This window comes from Nannospalax galili, unplaced genomic scaffold (genome assembly GCF_000622305.1).
Source record: "Nannospalax galili isolate Female #2095 unplaced genomic scaffold, S.galili_v1.0 scaffold151, whole genome shotgun sequence".
In the NCBI taxonomy this organism is placed as follows: Eukaryota; Metazoa; Chordata; class Mammalia; order Rodentia; family Spalacidae; genus Nannospalax; species Nannospalax galili.
Genome location: NW_008332087.1, coordinates 441,062 through 463,051, shown reverse-complemented (window position 1 = coordinate 463,051; position 21,990 = coordinate 441,062). Strand labels below are relative to the sequence as shown.

The following is a 21,990-nucleotide window of genomic DNA, read 5'->3' as shown; positions in this document are numbered from 1 at the left end:
GTTATATAAAAGACTAGCTATCGATTCTTGGCATAGGAATGACAATAGTTGCTTATTGAAAGACTCTTGTTTTTAAATTAATTTTTTATTATTTGACAGTTTCAAACATGTACCTAATGGATTTTATTCTTTCTCATTCCCTATTACCATGTCTCATCCCCCGTCTCCTGAGGAAACCCTTGTTCTTTCCAACAAGTCCTTTACCTAATTTAATGCCTTTTGTATGTATGTGAGACCCACTGAGTTTAAATAGGGCTGCCTGCATGAGCACGGATGGGAGGTTATTTACTAGAACATGGGCAAATTCATCACTGAAGAAAGTAGCATCCCTTACCCTCAACACCATCAACTGTATATAGTCCCCAGGGAGGTATGGGGCCTCATGTGCCCTTCCCTTTCCATGATGAAATGCTGATGCAGCCATCCTAGTGCCGGTCTTGTGCAAATAACCACAGCTGTAGTGAGTTCATAAGTGTATCATACATGTGATGTCTAGAAGAGACTGTTTCACAGCAGTCCTCCCCAACCTCTAGCTCTTGCAATCTTTCTGCTGCCTCTTCTGGGATGTTCCTTGAGCTTTGGGGAGCAATGTAATACATATGTCCCTTATGTACAGTGTAGTACATATGTACTCCAGAGGCACTTAGTCTCTGTGCTTTGACCATTTGTGAGTCTCTGTAGTAACCACTGTCCACTGCAAAAGGCTTATCTGATGAGGACTGAGAGTGACAATAATCTACAGGTATAAAGATAAGTATTTAGAAGGCAGTTTGATAATATGCTCACTTAGCAGAATAATAGTAGTAGATTCTTCCCAGGGCCTATGACCTCCTGAGCTCTGGATTCCTGGTCAGGTTTATAGAACCAGGCATGAGTTCTGTCCTGTGGAGCAGGCCTTAAATCCAATCACAAATTGGTTGATTTTCCCTATAACATTAATGCCACTATTGCACCAATGAACCTATCTTGCCAGGCTTGTCATTATTGTAGTTTACAAGGTTCACAGCTGGGTAACACTGTTATCTTTCTTCCCCCAGTAACCTGCATAGCACCTTCTGATAGTATAAAAGCTAGCCAACAGGGAGGAGGCTTCCAGTTCAGTATCAGCTTGATTTCTTCTTGACCTTCAACCAAAGTGTGTGGTATCTTCAGCAGCAGGGTTTTATGATCATGTTCTGGTAGTAACCAAGAGCAATGGCAATAGTTTTGGGAGTCTCTGGGCCCCCCTGACTCCTTTGAGTTTGAGACTTTTTAGTAAGATTTTGGTAATAAGGAAGGAAAGACTAGGTTGTGATTCAATCATGGAGGGCACGGACCAGTGCCAGCAAAGCAGTAAAGAGAAGGACGGAAGACTGAAACCCTCTTCCTGAAGCCTCTCTCTTCTTCAGTAGAAGCTGGTCACCAGCCCCTTCTATGCTCAGCATTCTGTCTGTTTACACTGTGGTCCTTACAAAAGGTATTCACTCTCGCTGAGGCTTCTACCAGTACAGGCTTCCTTTTGGTGTCTTCGCTAGCCCTGTGTTACTGCCTCCATCTCCAAGCAGTTGGCTACGTTTAATATAAAGCACCTTCCAGACCCTTGATGAGATAAACAAATTTAACAGGATTCCAAACTTTGATTTCACACATGTGTGATGGAGGGGATGATACTAGTGCCCATTTGATAGGGAACTTTGAGAGGCAATTGATTAGAATAACACATGAAAAGTGCTAGGACAAAGCTGGTGCAGAGAAGATATTTGGAAAAGGTGGAGGAGGTGGAAGTGTGTAGATGGGGCCAAGGGGGGAAATGTCCACAAGAAAATGCACACTATAAGAGCTCCAGGAAGACAAGGTGAGTGACAAATAATAACGAGAAGAAAAGAGGCATTTCCCCAAAGCTGCTACCCATTTCACAAGTGAAGAGCAAGAAAATAATGTTCCCAGTGTGAATCCACTTATTTATTATTCGTTTTTGCATTACTAGACATTAAACCCTCAGGACCTTGCACATGCTAGACAAATGCTTCTACTACTGAGACATGACTGCCGCCCCCCAGTAGATGCCTTTCTTTTTTCAAATACATTTCCCTGCATCCCTCCTTGCTGAGAAAATGAAACAATAGTAACAGAGAAGCTTGACTCTTTAGGAGGTAGATCTGTAACAACTGTCATTTCTCTCTGATTCCCTTCCTATTGTCTTCTGTGGTTTTGGTAGTTCTGCAAGTTCTATACATTAGTAACTTACAGACAGAGGGAAATACAAATCATACGTGTTCTTCTCAGTGAGTTTTCACGAAGTGAACAAATCCATCAGTCCAGCTCCCAGATGAAGTAGCAGAATGTGGCTGTTACTTACTCCAGAAGCCTTGCAAGGGCCCCCTTCCCCTCACTAGCTTCCCCAGACTGCCACCATCCCGACTTCTAACAACATTGGTTAGCTTTGCCTGCTTTTGAACTTTATATAAATAGAATCTTATGTCATATGTTCTTTTGTAATTGACTTCCTTTGTTCTCTATGTTTGTGAGATTCATCCATGTTACTGGATGTGGTTATAGATTGTTCTTTCTCATTGCTGTATAGTGATTCATTATGATAACGTCAACGGCTGGTTATGAATTGGTCCCTGTCACTTTTACAGTTCAGCCCATGTGTTTAGTAGGTCTCAAGGAGAATGTGATGGCCCCACCTGCTAATAGCCAAAGCAACCCATGTTTGGGATGCAGTGTCTCATCTGCCCCACCCCGCCCCCAGTAGCTCTCTTCATGTTTGCATTAAGTAGTATGTGGCATTTGCTTTTGCCTTGTCCCTTGTGGCTTGGCTGCCATCTGGCTTATTTCATCCTCCCTAAATCTTCTGCTTTTGTCGACCAGACCTAATTTTCCCCGTGAAGTCATAGACTGCACAAGTCAGGCAGCATTGGATTAAATTAGGATCTACGTGAGAGTGTTCCTAAGAAAAGGAGACAAGGGTTCTCCCTTACCAAACAAAATGTGGAGCAGAGTTCAGGGTTTAATTCACACTGTATTGCACACCCATGTACCTGGAACATTCCTCTTAGTGCTGTCACTCAGAATGACTATAGACTCGCTATTCTAGACAACACCTCCAGGGGAGAAGTGAGAGCAGCACAGTCCAGTGAAAGAAACAAGGGCTTTGGAGCCTGTTTCCTAGCAAGGGGCCTCTCAGCCTCTTCATCTGTGGCACTGACGTTCTCACCTTTACCTCAGATGGAAACTCGGATTTAACATATGGTGCCTGCGATGTGTGAATGCTGTTTTATCTCTCTAGTGTTCAAGCTTGAGAGCACCATCAGCTTCCTGCTCATACTCAGACTGACATATCCTAACATGGTAATGTTTATACTGGTGTGCTAGTTAATCTTAAACCAACTTGATTGGAATAAGAAACACCTAGTTTAGTGAAGCCCATCTCTGAGTGTGTCTGTGAGGGCATTTTCAGGGACCACTCTGACCTAATAAGTGGATTTATTAATCCTTGATGGATTCATAATAAGATGGCATTATCAGGTATTAGGGAAATCTAGGCGATAGGGCCTAGTTGAATAAAGTAGGTCACTAGGGGGTGTGTCCTTGGGAGCTGTATCTTCTCCTGGCCTCTTCCTGCATCTCCTTTCTCAGTGCTCTGGCTGCCACAATGTGAACTGATCTGTTTTGATATTTCTTACCTGCCATGATGAACTGGCACTTCTGAAACAGTGAGCCAAAATAAAGAATTCCGCCACTTTGAGCGTTTCTCTTAACTATTTGGAACAAGTGCAACAGGGGAGAAGAGCTGACAGATAAGCACAATCTCTGTCACACCCTACGTGAGCGTTTTTCTAAGAAAAGGACGATCCGGATGCCCAACAGACAGTTGTTAAAGAACTTGCCATTCCCTTTCCTTGAACCTCAACAAACTGAAGAGGTTTTGATGGTAGAATTATCTTTGTGAGAATAAAACTGGGAGACTCTTTGTGTCTCTAGGATCAGAGGAAGAAATGTATGGGGACAGAGAGGTTGAAAGTGGTCGGATGCCCCTAGTGGCAGGCTTCCTGTCTTCCTTTGGGGCCCATCAAGGGAAGATACAGGGAAGTCCTCACATACCAGGGATCTCTATTCTTATTTCAGCTTGTTAGTGCCTCAGGCCAGCATCCAGCTAGAGATTAAAGAGTACAGCATGGTGATATTGAAGATGGTGAGTCATGGGATCACCTCAGGGGTCTAGACAGTTTGCCTTCCTCCACTGAAAATGTCCACCCTTCAGGATCCCCCGCTTTCTACTTTGCATTTTTTAGTGTTTATGCTTTTCTTAACCTCCCCTCCAGAATCTGAGCTTCTTAAAGACAAAGATCTGTTAAGACACAGTTTTCATAAAATTAAAACGTAATTCTCATACCAACAATACAGAATAAGCATAACTCAAAGATTTAACTTATTAATGAAGAGATTAGGAAAATATTAATGCCAGTTCATGGCATTTGAGGAACAGATTATAAAAGTAGTTGAGAAAATCATGGTGAAATTTTTAGATATGAACAAAGTGGATTAATATCCTATGCAACCATAAAATCATAAGCTTTGAGTATTTCTGCTAGACCAAAAACATTTAAATTTGTACAAGATGAACATCTGTAAGTAAGCATATAGCTTTTAATCTTGGCCTTAATCAATAATAGCTCAAAAAAAGATACATTCTCCCAGAGAATTAAATTTTATTTATTTTTATTTTATGTGTATGAGTGTTTTCCCTGCATGTGTGTAAGTGCACCATGTACAAGCAGTGCCCACAGAGGCCAGAAGAGATTGTCAGATCCCCCCGGAAATGGAGTTACAGACCGTTGTTAGCTGCCACATGGTTGCTGGAAACCGAACCTGGATCCGAATAAATGAACCGAAGAGTTGGTTCTCTGAAAAAATAAACAAGATTAACAAATCTTTAACCAAATTAACCAAGAGAAGGAGAGAGGACCCAAATAACCAAGCTCAGAGATGAAGAGGGAAGCATTACAATAGACTAGAGACAATTCAGAAGACCATAAGAGAGCACTTAAAATATTTTATTTTTTAAAAATTTTATGTCTATGCGAGTATTGCCTGCATGTATGTGAATGCACCTGTGTCATGCAATGCCACGGAGATCAAAAGAGGATTCCCCTGGAACTGGAAAGGATGGTTCGTAGCTGCCATGTGGGTGCTGGGACTCGAACCTGGATCCTCTGCAAGAGCAGCCAGTGCTCTTAACCACTGAGCTGTCTCTCCAGCCCTCTCCCAGAGAATTAAGTAATCTGGTCAAACCTGTCATATTGAATTGATAATTTTGCTGTCCCTTTTTGCTTCATTTCCTAGTTTTAGATAATTTTCCTTAACAATCCCTGTGTGATTGAAACTGTCGAAGTCCAGCACAGTACCTGCTACGTGACAGAGACCAAACAAGTCTCTGGATGAATTTGTGACTAGAACAAACATCCCAGATTACCCAAGTTTAGTCAAGAGCCTATGATTGCATCATCTGCAGGGACCAAACAGAATGGCAGCCCAGTAAGATCAATCAGGATAGGCAGGTAAGAAAAGAAGCAAGTGCTGGTAGCTTATAGCTTTTTTCTCATCAGGACAGCTCTATAATTATTTTATGGTGTCAGGAGGGGCTCTCTAATAAATGAGCAATACTTGTGTCTGGCAACCCACCGAGCTGTACAAATGTAAGGGAAAACTGTTATGTCTCAGCTCTGAACTTTTCAAAGACTGTCAGTGTAACTGCTTACTTTGTTTGGTTGTTTTTAAATATTTTATTATTTTTATTTTATGTATATGAGTGTATGTGTATGACTTGTATGTAAGTGCACCCCTGTCATGCAGAGCCCGCGGAGGTCAGAAGAAGGTGTTGGATCTCCTGGAACTGGAGTTACAGATAGTTGTTAGCCATCATGTGGGTGTTGTGAATCAAATCTGGGTCCTCTGCAAGACCAGTCAGTGCTCCTAACCACTGAGCTGTCTCTCCATCCCTGAAAGACTGGCAGTGTAACTACTAACAGAGAAGTACATGTGAATGAAGGAAGCGGGAGGCAGAGGATGGAATTTTCAACAAATTTCACCAACTCTAAGTTAGCATATAGAACAGGAAGAAGAAGGTGTTCCTGTCACTGAAGACAGTGTCTGCATTTCATGCACATGGAACCATCAGATTCTGTTTAACTGCCCTACCCATGGATTTGATGGTTTTGGCATAGCTCAGAGGTTAAGAGCACTGACTGCTCTTGCAGAGGACCCAGGTTCAATTCCCAGCACCCACATGGCGGCTATGAACCATCCTTAACTCCTGTTCCAGGGGAATCCGAAGCCCTCTTCTGACCTCTGCAGCATTGCACGACACAGGTGCACTCACATACATGCAGGCAGCATACTCATACACATAAAATAATAAAAACAATAAAAATAAAACATCTTTAAAAAAGCACGCACTGGGGATAAATAGATGGCTCAGTGGTTAAGAGGGAGTACTGCTCTTGCAGAGGACCTGAGTTAAGTTTTCAGCACCCACGTCAGGAAGTTCACAACTACCTATAACTCAAGTTCCAGGGGACCTGATGCTTCTGACCTTCTCAGGCACCTGCATTCACATGCACCTATCACACTCAAACACACATAAATACACATAATTAAAAAGTAATCGAAATAGGCTCTTGAGAGATGGCTGAGCAGTTAAGAGTACTGGCTGCTCTTGCAGAGGATGCAGGGTGGGTTCCCAGCACCCACCACCTGGCAACTAACATACAAATCCAGGAAATTGTGTGCCCTCTTCTGGCCTCTATGGGCATTGCATGCATGACTACACTTAACATGCATGCGAAACACTCAGATACTTAAACATAAAATAAATAATTTTTCTTTTAGTAATAATTTGTTTAATTTATTATTTTTATTTCATGTGTATCAGTGTCCTGTCTGCATGTAAGTAGTTGCACACGTGTCATGCAATGCCCACAGAGGTCAGAAGAGGGTATCAGATCCCCTGGAACTGGAGTTACAGACAGTTGTTAGCTGCCATGTGAGTCTTAGGAATCGAACCCAGGTCTCTGCAAGAGCAGTCAGTGCTCTCAATTGCTGAGCCATCTCTCCAACCCCAAGTAATAAAAAATTTTTAAGACATGGTGATGGCAGTTTCACCAAAGCAAGTGTCTCCTGAGGATTCCAATCTAAGAACAGTAGAACTGGATGAGTAGAAAGGTTTCTGCAATTCTCATCCTACCTCAAATGACCATTATATAGAAAAATCAGCTAAGGTCCTGTGTCAGTTAGCTTTTGCTGTGTGACAAGCCACTCTGGATTTGATAGCTTAAAACTATAAATGTGTATTATTCTTCATGATTATGATGTCAGCTGGGTTGGCTCAACTGGGATTGCGTGATCCTGGATGATCTCCAGCTAAGAACTGCCCACTGGCACTGGTTGGCCCAAGATATACGAGCCTCTGATCCACATGCCTTCCATGATTTAAAGGCTAGCCCAGGCTTCTTCATACACTCCAAAGAGCAAAAAAACAGACCGTACCAAAGCACAAGCACTTTTCAGGTCTCTGTTCACTGTTGTCCTTTGGATGCAGGAAGTAACCAAACTCACACTCAGTCATCAGCATTACCAAGCTCAAAGACTACATGGGAAGCAAGTGCTCAAGCAGGGTTACTTAGAGGAAGAAACTGGAAACATCTTCACAAACCATTCTACCATAGATGCAAACCTCAGTAACTTAACGAAACTCAAAACAAGGCTGAGGCAACATTGCACCTGAGACATAGGCCACATTGCTCTGGGTCTAGCCTCACCTACAATACCATGAGCCTTTTCCTACGATTCCAAGGTTAGGGTCTTGTTCCTTTTAAAATATATTTATAGGTACTTGGAACAGAGAGATTTCAATGAAAGGAATTGACTTTAGGTGTTCAGAAGACTCCACCTTCTTAATCTGAATAGTAACTAGGCAGCACCAACCCCGACCCAGCCCTCAGCCTCTGTGAACCTACCTTCCATGCTTTTTGGCTTGCCTTCTCCAATTTCCCTCCCAACAGCAGAATCCTGGCTTTGGCCTGGGCCTTCAGTGCCCCTCACTCCGTATGGGAGATACTGAATCACTGCCTGAGCCTCTTTGACTGCTGGACCTTTTCCCGGTCAGAGGAGGAGTTGGATAGTTGGTCTCCTGAGCACCCTGATGGTTTGGTACCTCTTCAATTAGATCCTGGAAAATAGGTCTAGAGAATCACTCCATTTCTTTGCTAGTAATAGAGAAAGCCTAACTGGAAACATAACCAGTAATCCTTGCTCATTAAAGTTTTGCTCAGAGTTCAACTTTCAGGACAAACTGAGCTCCAGGGTGACCAAAGACCAGTTACTGAAGCCCCCTGGTGGCCACCCCTGGCCTCTCCACTGTAGCCCTTGGCGAATAGGCTCTGGCTTCATTCACATTTTAGTGCCCAGGAACACAGCTGCTTTAGAGCTAGCTTTACCTTCTAGGTGAGTCTACCTTCCCTGAGGAGGATTCTAGAAAATACAATTTCTCCATCACTTTCCATTTCTGGGGATGTTTTATATCATGAATAGAGATTCCCTTTTTGGCAAAATTAGCTCCCCATCCTTGTAATTAGGTTGTATATGTTGTGTTGGAATTGAAAGAGTGTTTTCAGTTTCATTTTAGTTCATTCTTTAGCCTAACAGAACATAAAAGAAGTGGGTCCTCAAAAAATTACCCCTCTTTTTTCTTTGCCAGCAATGGAGAAAACACAACTTGAAACGTCACCAACTATCCACACAGTTTTAAGATCAAAGACATGGAGAAGTATTAGAGATAAACAAGCGAGTTGCCGACTTCCATTTTGCCAGATGGCCCCAGGAGCTTCATTAGGAAAGATGCTCAGAGTTGGGTGGCCCCTCCTCCACAGAGCCAGCTTCCTTGCCCCAGTATATATATCAAATTGACCATCCTTCATCTCTTCTAAGGCATTGCCTGTGATCATAAGTGAGGTCACTCCCATGCCCTAAAGTAAACATCCCCATGACACATTCTGCCACCATGACCGGAGATACCTCAGCTATTAGTCAGACTTTGAACACAAGGTCCTGTTGGTTCCCAGCCAGGACTGAGACACCCCTGCTTTCTTGAAACTCCATGTGCCTGTGTCACTAACTCCCAGGGTTCTCTTCAGGATTCTCTAACAAAGACTGAAGCCCATGTCTGGCTATCTCCTTTTCCCAAAAAAATAGCTCTCAAAAGGACATTAGACTTTTGTGCTTGGTATAATAGGGGTATTGCTAGTTGCTCTGTTCCTGCTGCCTTCAGGGGAGTGAATGCTGTCACATGCAGGTGCGGCAAGCACAGAAGGCAGCCAGCCTTGCCATTCACACATTCATAGTGCAGGCTTTCTCCCCAGTGAGTCTCAAATGCCTCTTTCCAGAACCCACTGTTGCCACTCCTGGGGCATCCATCTCCATCCTACCTTCCTGGAGGAAGTGTGCCCCCCGGAGCAGGAGAGGCTAAGATCTGAACCTCATTTTATTCATTCTCCTGCCCTTCTCTTCCTAGGAGACCTTGCTCCTCAATCATGTGTGAAGACAATCAGCGTGCCCTTTATTCTTTTATCTCTCAAAATGGGGAACTTTTGCTCTTCCCTTTGAAATCCCATCAGTGGCAGTCCTGAACTTATTTTTAGATGTGTGGAAGTTTCCCAGACAAAATCGATGCCCAGTACAGATAACACCCCCCACTATCACCACCGTATGATTATTGTGGGTACAAAAACCAGAGTGTTTTAATGTAGGAGTACAGCCATATGCCTACGTGCAGTATGGCTTCCTTTAATCTGGAAAAAGGAAACAAGCATTGTTGATAATAATATGCAGATGCCTGACTCCAAATGAGGACATATTGCTAATTAGCTATATTGTTAGTGTGTTTTCAGGAGAGAGACTACAGTGATGTTAATTATAATCTCTGTTGTTTGTTGTTCAAAGTCTATGAGACCAAATGGATTGCTAATAATATCTTCTTTAATATCTTCAATAGAAGATTCCTGGATTTATTTATTATTTTTTTTTTTTTTTGCCTTTAGAATCCCACATAAAAGCTCCATTAGGGGTAATGAGGCCTATAGCCTGAGCCCAATTAAAACAAAATCTAACGAGACCCATAGTCATCATTATCATTAACTAGTACTTATTAGGTGCCCCCTTAGCTTGTGGAATTGGGGATTGTAGGACCCAGGGATTGTAGATACAGCCTGTTCTTTGCTCTCTATTCTGCCTTGGAGAAGCTGGCCTGGTTGTGCTAATCTGGGAATAGTTATCGCAGCCTTAAAAAAAAAAAAAAAACTGGGCTATTCTAGCCAACCAGTTTGTTACTAATTCATGCCTCTTCTGGAGGATTAGGAAGGGTCAGAGAGCAGCCCTGTTTTTCACGTGCCAGCCTTTGGTTGATGTTTGCAGAATCATCTGGAGCAGTTGGTTATTTGCAGGTAGGGACAAGAGTACTTAATTCACTTTTTGTGAGAGTGGCTCTACCACCCACTTCCTCATCTTGGTCTTCTGCCTCTAGGTGATCATACTAATTTGTCCCAGGGCTTAGTGGTCCAAAGAATCTTATTCCTCCTCCATTGTATTCATTACCTGTGCTAATTGTCTAGCTGGGGGACTGGTCATTCTGATCACTCTGACCCTTGATGTGGTTGTGATAATCCACCTTGGCCACAAAGACAGTCACAATGAACACCTCTAGCCACATAGTGGCAGAATACAGTGACTGGACACCCTTGGTCTTGGGACCAATGATATATTTAGCACAAGAGATAAAAATGATAAAAGCATCTGGTTTATCATCTCAAAAACTGCTCCCAAAAAACAGATGAAATTTTCTCTTCCTAGTTCAACTCAGCAGAGTTCCTCCAAGAGTGTATAGGACTGGGTTATGAAAGCAACGGAGAAAGGATGACAGAAGAGAAAGGGATGCAGGAGATCCAAGTATCACAAAGCTCCAGCAAGTCTCCAACTGACTTGCCGAACACCGCCAAGGAAGCGAAACCTAGTGGAAAAGTCGTAAGACAGTGTGGCAGAACCCTCTGGTCCTTACTATTCAGCTGTCTTTTAGTAGGCCTGCAGGGTATATCTCTTCCAGCTCTGAATCCCCTTGTGTTTGAAAGCAAGCTCTGTCAACTCCCCCACCCCATCATAGTCCCTTGCAGGCTTCTGTCCTCCTGGCTCATCTTCCTACTTCCTGTTGGCTTCACCTGCTTCAGTTTTACCTCATTTTGATCTCAGCTCAGATGTTACTCCCTCAGAAAATCTTTCTTTTTAATACCAATTTCCAAAATAAGGCGTTTGACTATACCTACTTCAAACAATGGCAATCATTTTTCTGTTCTTTGTCCTTTCCTAAGCACCATCATACGCTCATGCATTTTCAGATTCAGTGTGCGTCATTAGCTTTGTTTTTGTGTTTTGATGCCCTTCATACACATGAGTTTGGGATAATTAGTTGTGGGTAATTAGCCTCAAACATCCATCACTATCTATACCCAGGCTTTGGCTGAGCCATTTGTCCAGCAAACTCTGTTTCTTTTAAGAATAAACCTTGGAACATTATTGAGAGCACTATACCACAACTTAAAGGAAATTCTGCACTACACAATGAGCAAGGCTTGAGGAACACAGTGTGAATGTATCAATGCAGAAACGATGAAGTTGCAGCAACTATCTGCAGAAGTGTAGATGCAAACTCGGGATGTAAAGGGAGGTTGCAGAGCCCAGCATCTGTAGCTGGCTGCCATGGAGTTCACAATCACCTTCATCTTGTACACTGCCAGGGGTTCTGTCATTTAAGGATTAAGTCCATTTGCAAAGGTCAAAAATACAACATAGTCAATTAGCGAAATGAAGATTTCAATTTTGATAATTTTATTAATATGCAACATTCATGCATACTTACTGAGTATAGTATGACAATTCAAAATATGTGTACAATGTGTAATGATAAGTTTTGGGTAATTAGCCTCAAACATCTATCATTTGTCTATCATTTCTACTTTTTAGGAATCTTTGGACTCTTGAAGTTATTTTGACATACATGATAAATTGCTGGAGACCATAGTTACCTGTGCTATACAACAACAGACTTAATTTGTCCTATCAACTACATTTTTGTACCCGTTATCTAACCTCTCTTGGTCCTCAGACCCTCTTGACCTTCCCAGTCTCTGGAAACTACTACTCCACTCTGTGTCTTTGAAATTAATATGTTGTTGCTAAAATTACTTCTGAGAGGTGCAAGTGCTGGCCGGCCCCCTTTTCCCTCTATCCTTACAACAAAATGAGGCATAATTTCTCCAAACTACAGTTTGGGGGAGCCAAAGAGTTTATTGAACTTCCATACAGATCAATGGGTAAAGGGGCTATTTACAGAAATGTGGGCACAGGTGGGCTCCCCTCTACATTGTTTCAGGGACCCTGTGACCTCCCGGTAGCTGCTCAAGATAGCAAAAGCCACCCCCTCTCTCCACCTTCCCCTGTCCCTATCCTTAGGCCCTCCCCTATGTACCACTCACTAGATGGAAGACATGACTGACTCTCTCTACCCGTCCCCTCCTATAGAAAGTTTGTTTGTGGTGATTGGAGCAAGCAGATGAATCTGTCTAGTGTTTTCAAGTCTAGTTTGCCAGGCAGAGGACAAGTCCATACAACACTCCACCCCTTCCTCCAGCTCTTACATTCTTTCTGCCAGACTCTTCTGCAAGAGTCTCTGAGCCTTGGAGGGGGTGACATAGATGTAGGATGATCTTCCACTGTGGTGAGATACTGAACTCTTGGGCCTTCTCATCATTTGTTTCCAAGACATGGCTGTGGATCCATTTCTGGTACTCCTCCTACTATAAAGACAAATGAAAAGAAGCAGGAACATCTCAATGAACACTGGCTACTGTAATAACCTAACCTATGTGCATAAACACAAATGCTTGGAAGATACCTTAGCAGGTTTACAGCATCCATCTAACAAAACAATTGTAGTAGCTTCCCCACTGGGGCTTATAGCTTCCCCTGCCATTGGGGCTTAGTCTAGATTGAAGTACCAGATGTGTGTTTCTCCCCAAGGAACAGACCTTAAATCCAATCAGAAATGTGTCAGTCATACATATATTAGTCAAGCCACTATTGCACCAGCAGGCATATCTTACTTGACATGTCCATAGTGCAGCACATGGGGATTCGTAACTTTTGTGGACCATTCTCCCCTAGCGATTCTGTGCAGCATATCCTGGCACTATGACAACCAGCTATCTGATCGCAGGGAGTTTCCAGCTTAGTCCCAGCTTGATCTCTTCCTTTCCTGTGCTCACATCATGCAGCATCTTCAGCAATAGGGTCTTACTCGATGTTTCTGGTGTGCAACCAACACTAGAGGCAATAACTTTTGAGGGGCTCCAGGGCCTCTCTGGCCAACAGCTCCTGGGGGCCAAACCACCCCTGGTACTGAAATTTTCAGTTAACAATTGTGAAGTTTTGGAGAGCCTCTGTTTTTATTTTCATAAGGTATCTGTTTACTATTTGGCATCTATAGGCCCAGGCTGTTGTTGCCTTTTCCCAGCCATCCTGGTGGGCATCACTTATGCCTTACCCAACCATAAAGCTCCCCAGAATTTTACAGCTATACCTGGCCTTTGTTTCTCAAGGTGTACTTGATAGCTCTCAAATGGGCTTCACATCTGTAAAACACAGAGGTTAACATTATATATTAAATCAATCATAAACAAGGTCTAACACAGCATGGAAAGATTTTATCCATTTGTACTAATTATTTTCTCAACAGATCTATGTTGGGTACAATAGCACGAATAAGAGGCATCGGGTTAGTTAATTCTTTACTATCTTTACTTATATTTTTGGAGTCATTTCGCATCCTGGAGTTTTTACATGAAGCCTCCCTGCATTTTCTTATTCTTGATAAACTCATTGGGGCTGGCTCAAGTTGCCTGACCCTGCACAAGGCCAATGAAGAATAAGGCCTTTCTTACCCCTGATGCACCTGTTGGTTCCCTGGGTCAGTTAGGCCCTGGGTCTGCCTCCTGGCTGTAGGCATATCTGTTGTCTTTCCATTGACCACACCTGGATGCTGGAGGAGGCCCTGGCTGTGCAAACCATCTCCACCCCTAGCATAATCTTTCCAAGGAGAGAAATGTACCCTGTTTAATCTTTGGGAGTCATTACCCACCCCTGGGTCAGTTTTTATCTTCTGTATCCCTTTTGTGAACTGTTCCTCAGGTTTTAAAGCCTTCCAGAAGCTCCTTAGCACAGAATTTGGCTCTTTGTCAATTTTTTTTCTTTAGGAACTTGGGCTAGACACAAATCTTGCCACATCTGCCTTCAAGTAACCCAAATGGACATCTTTTTCTGCTTTGTCTTTTTGTTGCTCTACTATGCTACAGACACATTTTCACACTAGCCTAAGTCTCTTAGATCTGTGAAAGCCTCTCCTGCTTCACAAAGATACTGCCCCACTAAAGGACTCAGCAAAGCCATTAAAACTCCATACCAATCTCGAGGTTCCTGCTGAATCAAGTTCTTTAAATCTCTGGTGAACATAGTCCTATCTGTCCCAGTGAACTGGGCATCATACATTGCTTTCCTCATACCTAGTTCTCTCAGTAATGCCTGTCCCTCTTCTATGGTCCTTCAGCCCCTGAAACCCATGGGAGCCTCCACTGGTGATGGTCCCCCTCTACTGCCTCAGGTTACGCAGCCTATGTCTCAAGGAGGGATGGATGGTTATATTGCTCAGCTTTAGTGCTCTGTAGCACTTAAACTAATATCATTTGCTCCCATGTCCCATATCCTCACAAGCCAGGTGGTGAGGGGCTCCTTCATTCCTTATTTGAAAGTCTTCCCCGGTTCCAACAGTTCCAGTGTGGCGTATTCTCTGATTGCTGTAGTTTCTTGCACCAAACCATGGTTAAAGTCTTCATCAGCATGCTGAAACATGGATTTTTTTTTCTTTCTTTGTATCAAAGGTCAAACCTGAGGGGCATTTTTAGCATTTCTAGATAACTCCCTTCCTCATCACTATCTGCCTTCTCCCATGGATTCCATGTTTTGGGGTTCCAAGATGAGCCGTGTATTATAGATCTAATCTGGGCTCTTCCCTTTCTGGATTTTTTACCCTTAGCCATAAAAAATGGCAGGCTAAAATCTGTATCTGTTTTGGTCTTTTACACAATTTGCTGGCAAAGCCAGAGGCCAATACTGAAGGGGCCAGCCTCATATCTCCTTCTCCCTGCAATCCCTCCTTTACATCTTCAGTCTCCCTCCAGCTACCACCTCTGCCTAGAACAGATCTTTTATTACGTAGAGAAGCGGCCAAACAGCATCTGTAGCTGCTTGCTGAAACTTCCGCCCCTGGTATGTTACTCCCAGGGCTTGCAAAGTTTGCTATAGACCTTCCACACTCCTTAAAGCATCTCTGTTCTCACATGGCAGACCCCACCGCTTACATGGGCATGCTATTTTATACCATTGACAAGAGGACTGCCATTCCGCGATTTCCCCCGCTGACCTCCTCCACTTAGGTGACCTCACGCCAGTTACACATCTCACCGTCCACTGCATTATCCATGCCATTGCTGCTACCCCACTAGGCCTATGGGGATAGCCCACCATGTCCATATTTCCTCTGCCCACACTCTCCCCTCACCCAACCTTGCTTCTGTCATTGTCCTCCTTCCCCATATCAGAGGCACCATTGATCATCCCAAACTCATCCTTGTTTTGTCATATCCTGCTCAACTATTCCAATTGTTGCTAAAATTACTTCTTGGAGGTGCAAACGCCATCCAGCCCCCTCTTCCCATCATCCTTCTGACAAAATGAGGTATAATTTCTCCAAACTACAGTTTGAGGAGTCAAAGAGTTTATTGGACTTCTATACAGATCAGTGGGTGAGGGGGTTACTTACAGAAGTGTGGGCACAGGCAGGCTCCCTTAATATTGCTGCAGGGACCCTGTGACCTCCCGGCAGCTGCTCAAGATGGCAAAGGCCACCCTCTCTCTCCGGCTTCCCCTGGCCCTATCCTTAGTCCCTCCCTCATGTACCACTCGGACCAGCTGGTTGGATGGAAGGCATGACTGACTCTTTCTGCCTCTCGCCTCCCACAGAAACTTTGTTTGTGGTGATAGAAGGAAGAGGGTGAATCCAGTTTGAGAAGAAGGCATCCTTCCACTGCTTGCCAGTCTAGCTTGTCAGGGAGAGGACAAAAACGTATAACATATGTATGTTTTAAGCCAGACATGGTGGCACACGCCTTTAATCCCCAGCACTCGGAAAGCAGAGGCAGGTGGATCTCTGTGAGATCCAGGCCAGCCTGGTCTACAGAGGGAGCTCACATTCCATCAACATTGCTATAAATAACAGATGCCAGTATTTTTTTTTTCTTTTAGTAACCAAACCAAATGCATGGTCCTGGCATAAAAACTGACACATAATCCAATAGAGTTTAAGGTTTAACTTCTCAATACTTGTCACAGGTCTAAAATTAGAATTGACTTTTTATAATATGGGACATTGCTGCTGGTGGTGCAGCCTCATCAGTGTTGGTGATAATGGTAAAGACATTTGGAAGTCGCCAATCCAGGACGGATGTGATAGACGCACAGTGCTGTCGGGAACCTGGGCCCCTCCTACTTTCTAGTTAGGCACGCTTGGGTTCAGCTTTCATCCTCGTGTCTGCCAGCTGTGTCATTTGACTTCCAGCCCTTTAGGCAGGAAAAGCAGAAGAGAGAAAGGCAGAAGGCAAGCCGAATCTGCTTCCTCTCTAGCACAAGCCAGCATCTCTGCTTACCCCTCCCTGGAAAGCCTGTGTCCCTTTAAGTCTTTACTTTGAGAGCCACCCTTCCTGAAAATCTTCACCCCTGCTATAATCATTTAAGTGGTGACATCTAATGAGTGAGCGTGGTGACAGCTAGAGGGATGGAGTGATGTTCACAACCAGGACTTCTGAGGGGCACTCTGCAAGGAAGATGTGACCTGTGTCACTTTAAGAAAAGATGAGGGGCTGGAGAGATGGCTCAGCAGTTCCCTCCGCGGCATTGCACGACACCATGCACTTACATACATGCAGGCAGTATACTCATACATATAAAATAAAAATAATAAATAATATATATATATATATATAAAAGAAAAGATGGAGAGGAGCTGGAGAGATGGCTCAGTAGTTAAGAGTAGAGGACCTGGGTTCAGTTCCCAGCACCCACATGGTGGCTAACAACTAGTTCCAAGGGAACTGACACCCTCTTCTGGCCTCTGCAGGCATTATATGGCACATGTGCACGTTCATACATTTAGGAAAATATTCATTCATATAAAATAAAAATAAATAAATGAATAACCAATTTTTTAAAAAAAGAAGACATGAGGAAAGCCAGAGAAGGAGAGAAATAACTCCTGAAAATTGTCCTCTGACCGCCATATGCGCACACACAATAATAATAATAATAATAATAATAGTAAATAAATAAATAACAAGACATGAAGAAAGGCCTTTTCCCGCATTGTCAGCAGCTGACCTCTGTCATCTTCCTACCCCAGTTACCAAAATAATAGCCACTGCAAAATCCTATTATTGGTGGAATAAAATTGAGTTTTATTTTATAGGTTCATTCTTAGACCCCCTTCCCCTTTCCCAGGGTTTCCGGTTTTTGAACAGTGGAGGATGACATTATGAGGAGTCAAGGTAACCATGTTTGGTAGAAGTACAAATGTAATTCAGATATTCAGAAATTATGAATAGAATTTTGTTGTCATTTCTTATTTGGCAAATACTTTACAAATATTGAGCCAGTATCTGGGGGACAGGGTAGTTAGGGAGAGATGGTGCAATGCCACAATTTTGTGCATAACCCAAGCCAAACACACTTGAACCCTCAACTATTCCCAGCAGATGCTCTTGTGGCCTGGATTGCCCAGCCAATGATCCTAACTTTGCACTTCTCTTTTATTGCATACATACAACGCAACCCAAGTTATCTCAACCATCCTTTTGGGAGGACATCGGACTGTCATTATCTGCTGTGCCTTGCATGGAGGGGCACGGAGCCATAGAAAGTTTAGGGAGTTTGTTTGGTCTGAAACTAAGCCAGGATCTACTCTATGGTGATAAATTTCGATTAGGAAAACATTCAAGAGTCTGAGCAAAAGAGCCAATCAAATTCAGTCCTTGTTTTTCAGAAATCTAAACAAAATATTAACTAGCCACAAACATACTTCCTACTTCTTCTAAAATACAAGCTTTGGTGGTAAAAAGAAAAATGTTCGTGTGTGTGTGTGTGTGTGTGTGTGTGTGTGTGTGTAAATTTACATACCCAAATATACAAATGCCACAATGCTGGGGATTGAACCTAGGACCTTGAGCATGCTAGGCAAATGCTCTACCACTGAGCTACATCTTTACCACATAGAGCTTTGTTTTTTATCCAATTAAGAAAATGTTCAGTTGATACAGTAAAGTAAGTTAAAGCTTGAATTGCAGAAATTTCTAAACCATTTTGGAAGCAAATACCAAGCCCCTTATGTGATTTATATTCCTGATTCCTCATCAAGAACTTCTCCAGGAGAATCCAACTGTACTCTTTAACACCATCAGGGAAGTTTAGAGTTGGCTGTCTAGGGATAAAGTCACAGGAACAACTACATTTGATTATCTTCCCTTTGGGGTAGGACAGGGTGGGAGGTCTTATGTTAAAGAAAAACTTCACATTCTCATTCTCCCTTCCCCCTTCCACCCCTTACTCAACCAATAAAGAATACATTTGGCCTTTATTGCATTGAGCAATGTCTCAGAATGCTAGGGAAACTACTTCTACAAGCATGCCAGGAAACAAAAATATGGCAGAGTTGGCTGAAGAGGTTAACAAAGACACTGCCATGGCCACATCTACTGAGTAAAAAGGAAGGGCAAGCAAAAACTTGAAAACAGCCAGCTGTCCCCCTCTCGCTGCATACTTTAGATGAGGCAGATATGCTCCGAAAGCTTCTGTTGGCCTCTTTAAACATTGACAAAGGTGGTCTGTGTGTGTTTCGATCTCAGGCTGTTCTTGACCTTAGGTACAAGGAGTCAAGATTGTTTAGATTCTGGATGTAACCGTTTGGCTAGTTCAACAGCACTGTGGTGGGGGCAGGGAGTACGTGTAGAGACAGTGTGCTGGAATACAACTCCCAAACCTCAAAACATGCCCAAGAATAACAAGAACATGAACCACTGACCCAAAGCCTGGTGAAATTCGATCTCCAAGTCTCAGTTCAGCAGTAGACATGAGAATATCATCCCTGAAGGGCTAGAGGATGCCCCCAGTGAACATGTCAGAGAGAACACCATCCCTTCCCCCAATAAACAGGCCAAAGAGAGAGAGAAAGAAGAAAGTCAAATCTATACTCTGAATCCCTAGAAAAGTTTTCCCCCAGTAACAAGTAAATCAAGATATTTTCACTAACAAGAAAAAAAATTGATTTGCACTTTTAAGAATAAAGGCACTAAATTTCAGAGTACCCTTTGCCATTTTTTTTTCTCTCCTCGTCTCTTCATCTTCCTTTCATGTGGCTCTTGAACTCTGTCACTCCATGGCAGCCTTCTTGCCTTTATGTTCCTCATATTAGCTAAGGTAGTTCCTACTCTGTGAGGACGGCCTTGTTTGCTGTTCCCTTTACTAAACTGCCATTCCCCCGATCTCTTCAGGGAACCTTCTTTTCTTACTCAGATCTTGTCTCTGGTGTCACTTTCTCAGAGAAGTTTTCTCTGTCTATATAGCTAATGTTTTCTTTATCATCTTGTCTTTTATTCTTAATGATCACTAGTCTCTTAACTTACTTATCTGTGTATGCTTTGGTAAGTCTCTTACCTTGCTTATCTGTGTATTCCCTATAACTAAATATACATTCTGAAAGAGCAGGTCACATGGCTGTCTTAGTCATTGCTGAATCTCCCAAGCTTAGCATGTGGTTGGCATTTTTATTAGATGGATAGATATAGACGTATGTATGAATAGATGGATAGATTAATGGATAAGCAGAAATGGATACATGGATTAATAAATGAATGGATGAATGAATAGAGATACAAATGGATGGATGGATGGAATCAGTGGTTTGATTTAATAATTATCCAATTTGATCAAATCTTTTTCTCCATGGCCGACACAAAAGACACCAAACTGGAAATTATGATTATAATAAAAGTCATGGTATTTAATCAGTTGAAGCTGTGAGAAGGAAATGATAAGTTGGTTCTAGCTTTAAATGAGTACCTATTTTCCTTCAAAATAGGTCTCTTATTTTGATGTGCTTTCATGCTTAATATATAATCCATAACTTACAGGAAAATTCCTAACTAGCAAACTGGGATATGTTTCCTGATTTAGTCTTTTAAAGATAAAGAAACTAAACCATGTACTAGAGAAATGGATTGGCAATACTCTGCTGCCTTAATTCCAGCCACTGGAAATGTCCTTGTTCCCTAATTTAATGGACTGTTAAGAATTGCACTTTTCAACTATCCGTAACTCCAATTCCAGGGAATCTGATGCCCTCTTCTGACCTCAGAGGGAATTGCATGACACAGAAGCACTTAAATACACACAGGCGATACACTCATACACATAAAATAAAAATAAGAACTGCACTTTTAACCATGTGCTTTCTAATTATGTGTTCATTACTTATTTGTTTTAGAATAACCTCAACCTGGAGAGTGAGTCCATGGCAGAAACAAGCTTTCCTCTGTCTAAAGAAGGCCCAGGAGAGCACCAGGCTGCCCATCAACCCTTCCCCAGACAGCAATTCCCTCAAGAGACTGGACACCCTTCACTGCAAAGAGATGGCCCCAGATCCTTTCTCCTCGACCTACCAAACTTTCCAGATCTTTCCAAAGCTGATATCAATGGACAGAATCCAAATATTCAGGTAATTTTCAGTAGCTGGCAAGTGGAAGAATACAAATCAGTTATCTTTTGTTTTCTGACCTGATTCTACCAAGCCCTGCAGCCTTACCTCCCTGTCTTTCTCAACCCTTTCATGATTCCTGCTGAAGATGGTATTATCCTCATAAGAACAGTGTTCTGAGACCCTTAATGATGAGGGGTTACCACTGTTACATAAACTTCTCAAAACCGGAAGTCCCTATAAACACAGGTGTGACACAATGAGGATATAAAATACCTCCTGATTTCACAGACCTTGAAATATAAAAACAAAACAAAATAATACACCTTGAAATTACTGAGGGATGGTGCCTATAGGAAAGGGCCAACCTGGCTTGTGACCAGACCAGAGAAACCACAGCGTGTCTTCAAAGCACATAGGAAGGTACTTCACCTCAGTGCCTCTCTAGCTTGCCTTCAACACCAGAAATTCCTTCAGAAGAGGACTACTCTCAGGTATTCAAAAGTGTAAATGACTAACAAAAAAATTAGATAAGAAGGAAGGTGAGTAGGGTGTGGTGGCACACACCTTTAATCCCAGCACTCGGGAGGCAGAGGAGAGGGAGCTCTGTAAGATCAAGGCCCTATCAAGGTCTACATAGCAAGTTCCAAGGCCAGCTGGGGCTATAGGGACCAAAAAAAAAAAAAAAAAAAAAAAGGACAGGGACTTCCTAAAAGAGATTAATACATTTCATTAAAATGAGATTGCATGAAGCAAGGGAAATAGAACATCAGGAAAAGTGTTCCAATAATAATACCCATCTATATAATAATACTCATTGTATTAGTCATTTTTCTGTTGCTGTGATAGAAACACTGACCCAAGCAACTTATAGAAAGAAGAGTTTATTTGAGCTTATGGTTCCAGGGGAATTACAGTCCATCATGGCAGGGAGACATGGTGGCTGGAGGTGGTTGGACCAGAAACAGCAGAAGCTAAGCTCTCACATCATCATGCAGGCACAGGAAGCAAGAGAGAGACGAGAAATCTGGCAAGGCTTAAGAACTCTCTAA

General features: G+C 42.7%; 2 protein-coding genes across 3 annotated transcripts in view; one reads left to right on the top strand and one right to left on the bottom strand.

Moving 5' to 3' along the window:
• Ism1 (isthmin 1) overlaps positions 1 to 21,990 on the top strand; it is an 86,907-nt gene that overhangs the window by 36,812 nt on the left and 28,105 nt on the right. The window contains exon 2 of the mRNA XM_029560664.1: positions 20,729 to 20,959. Within this exon, the coding sequence (XP_029416524.1) occupies positions 20,729 to 20,959 (231 nt within the window). The remainder of the gene's footprint in view (positions 1 to 20,728; positions 20,960 to 21,990) is intronic.
• The window catches only part of Tasp1 (taspase 1), a gene marked incomplete at its 5' end in the record, with an annotated part of 441,173 nt that continues 431,352 nt past the window's right edge, over positions 12,170 to 21,990 (bottom strand). Inside the window, 2 exon segments of one of the 2 annotated variants that reach the window (XM_029560670.1) lie at positions 12,170 to 12,884; positions 13,667 to 13,718. In XM_029560670.1, the coding sequence (XP_029416530.1) occupies positions 12,882 to 12,884; positions 13,667 to 13,718 (55 nt within the window). In that variant the 3' untranslated portion in view covers positions 12,170 to 12,881. 2 annotated transcript variants of the gene reach the window in all.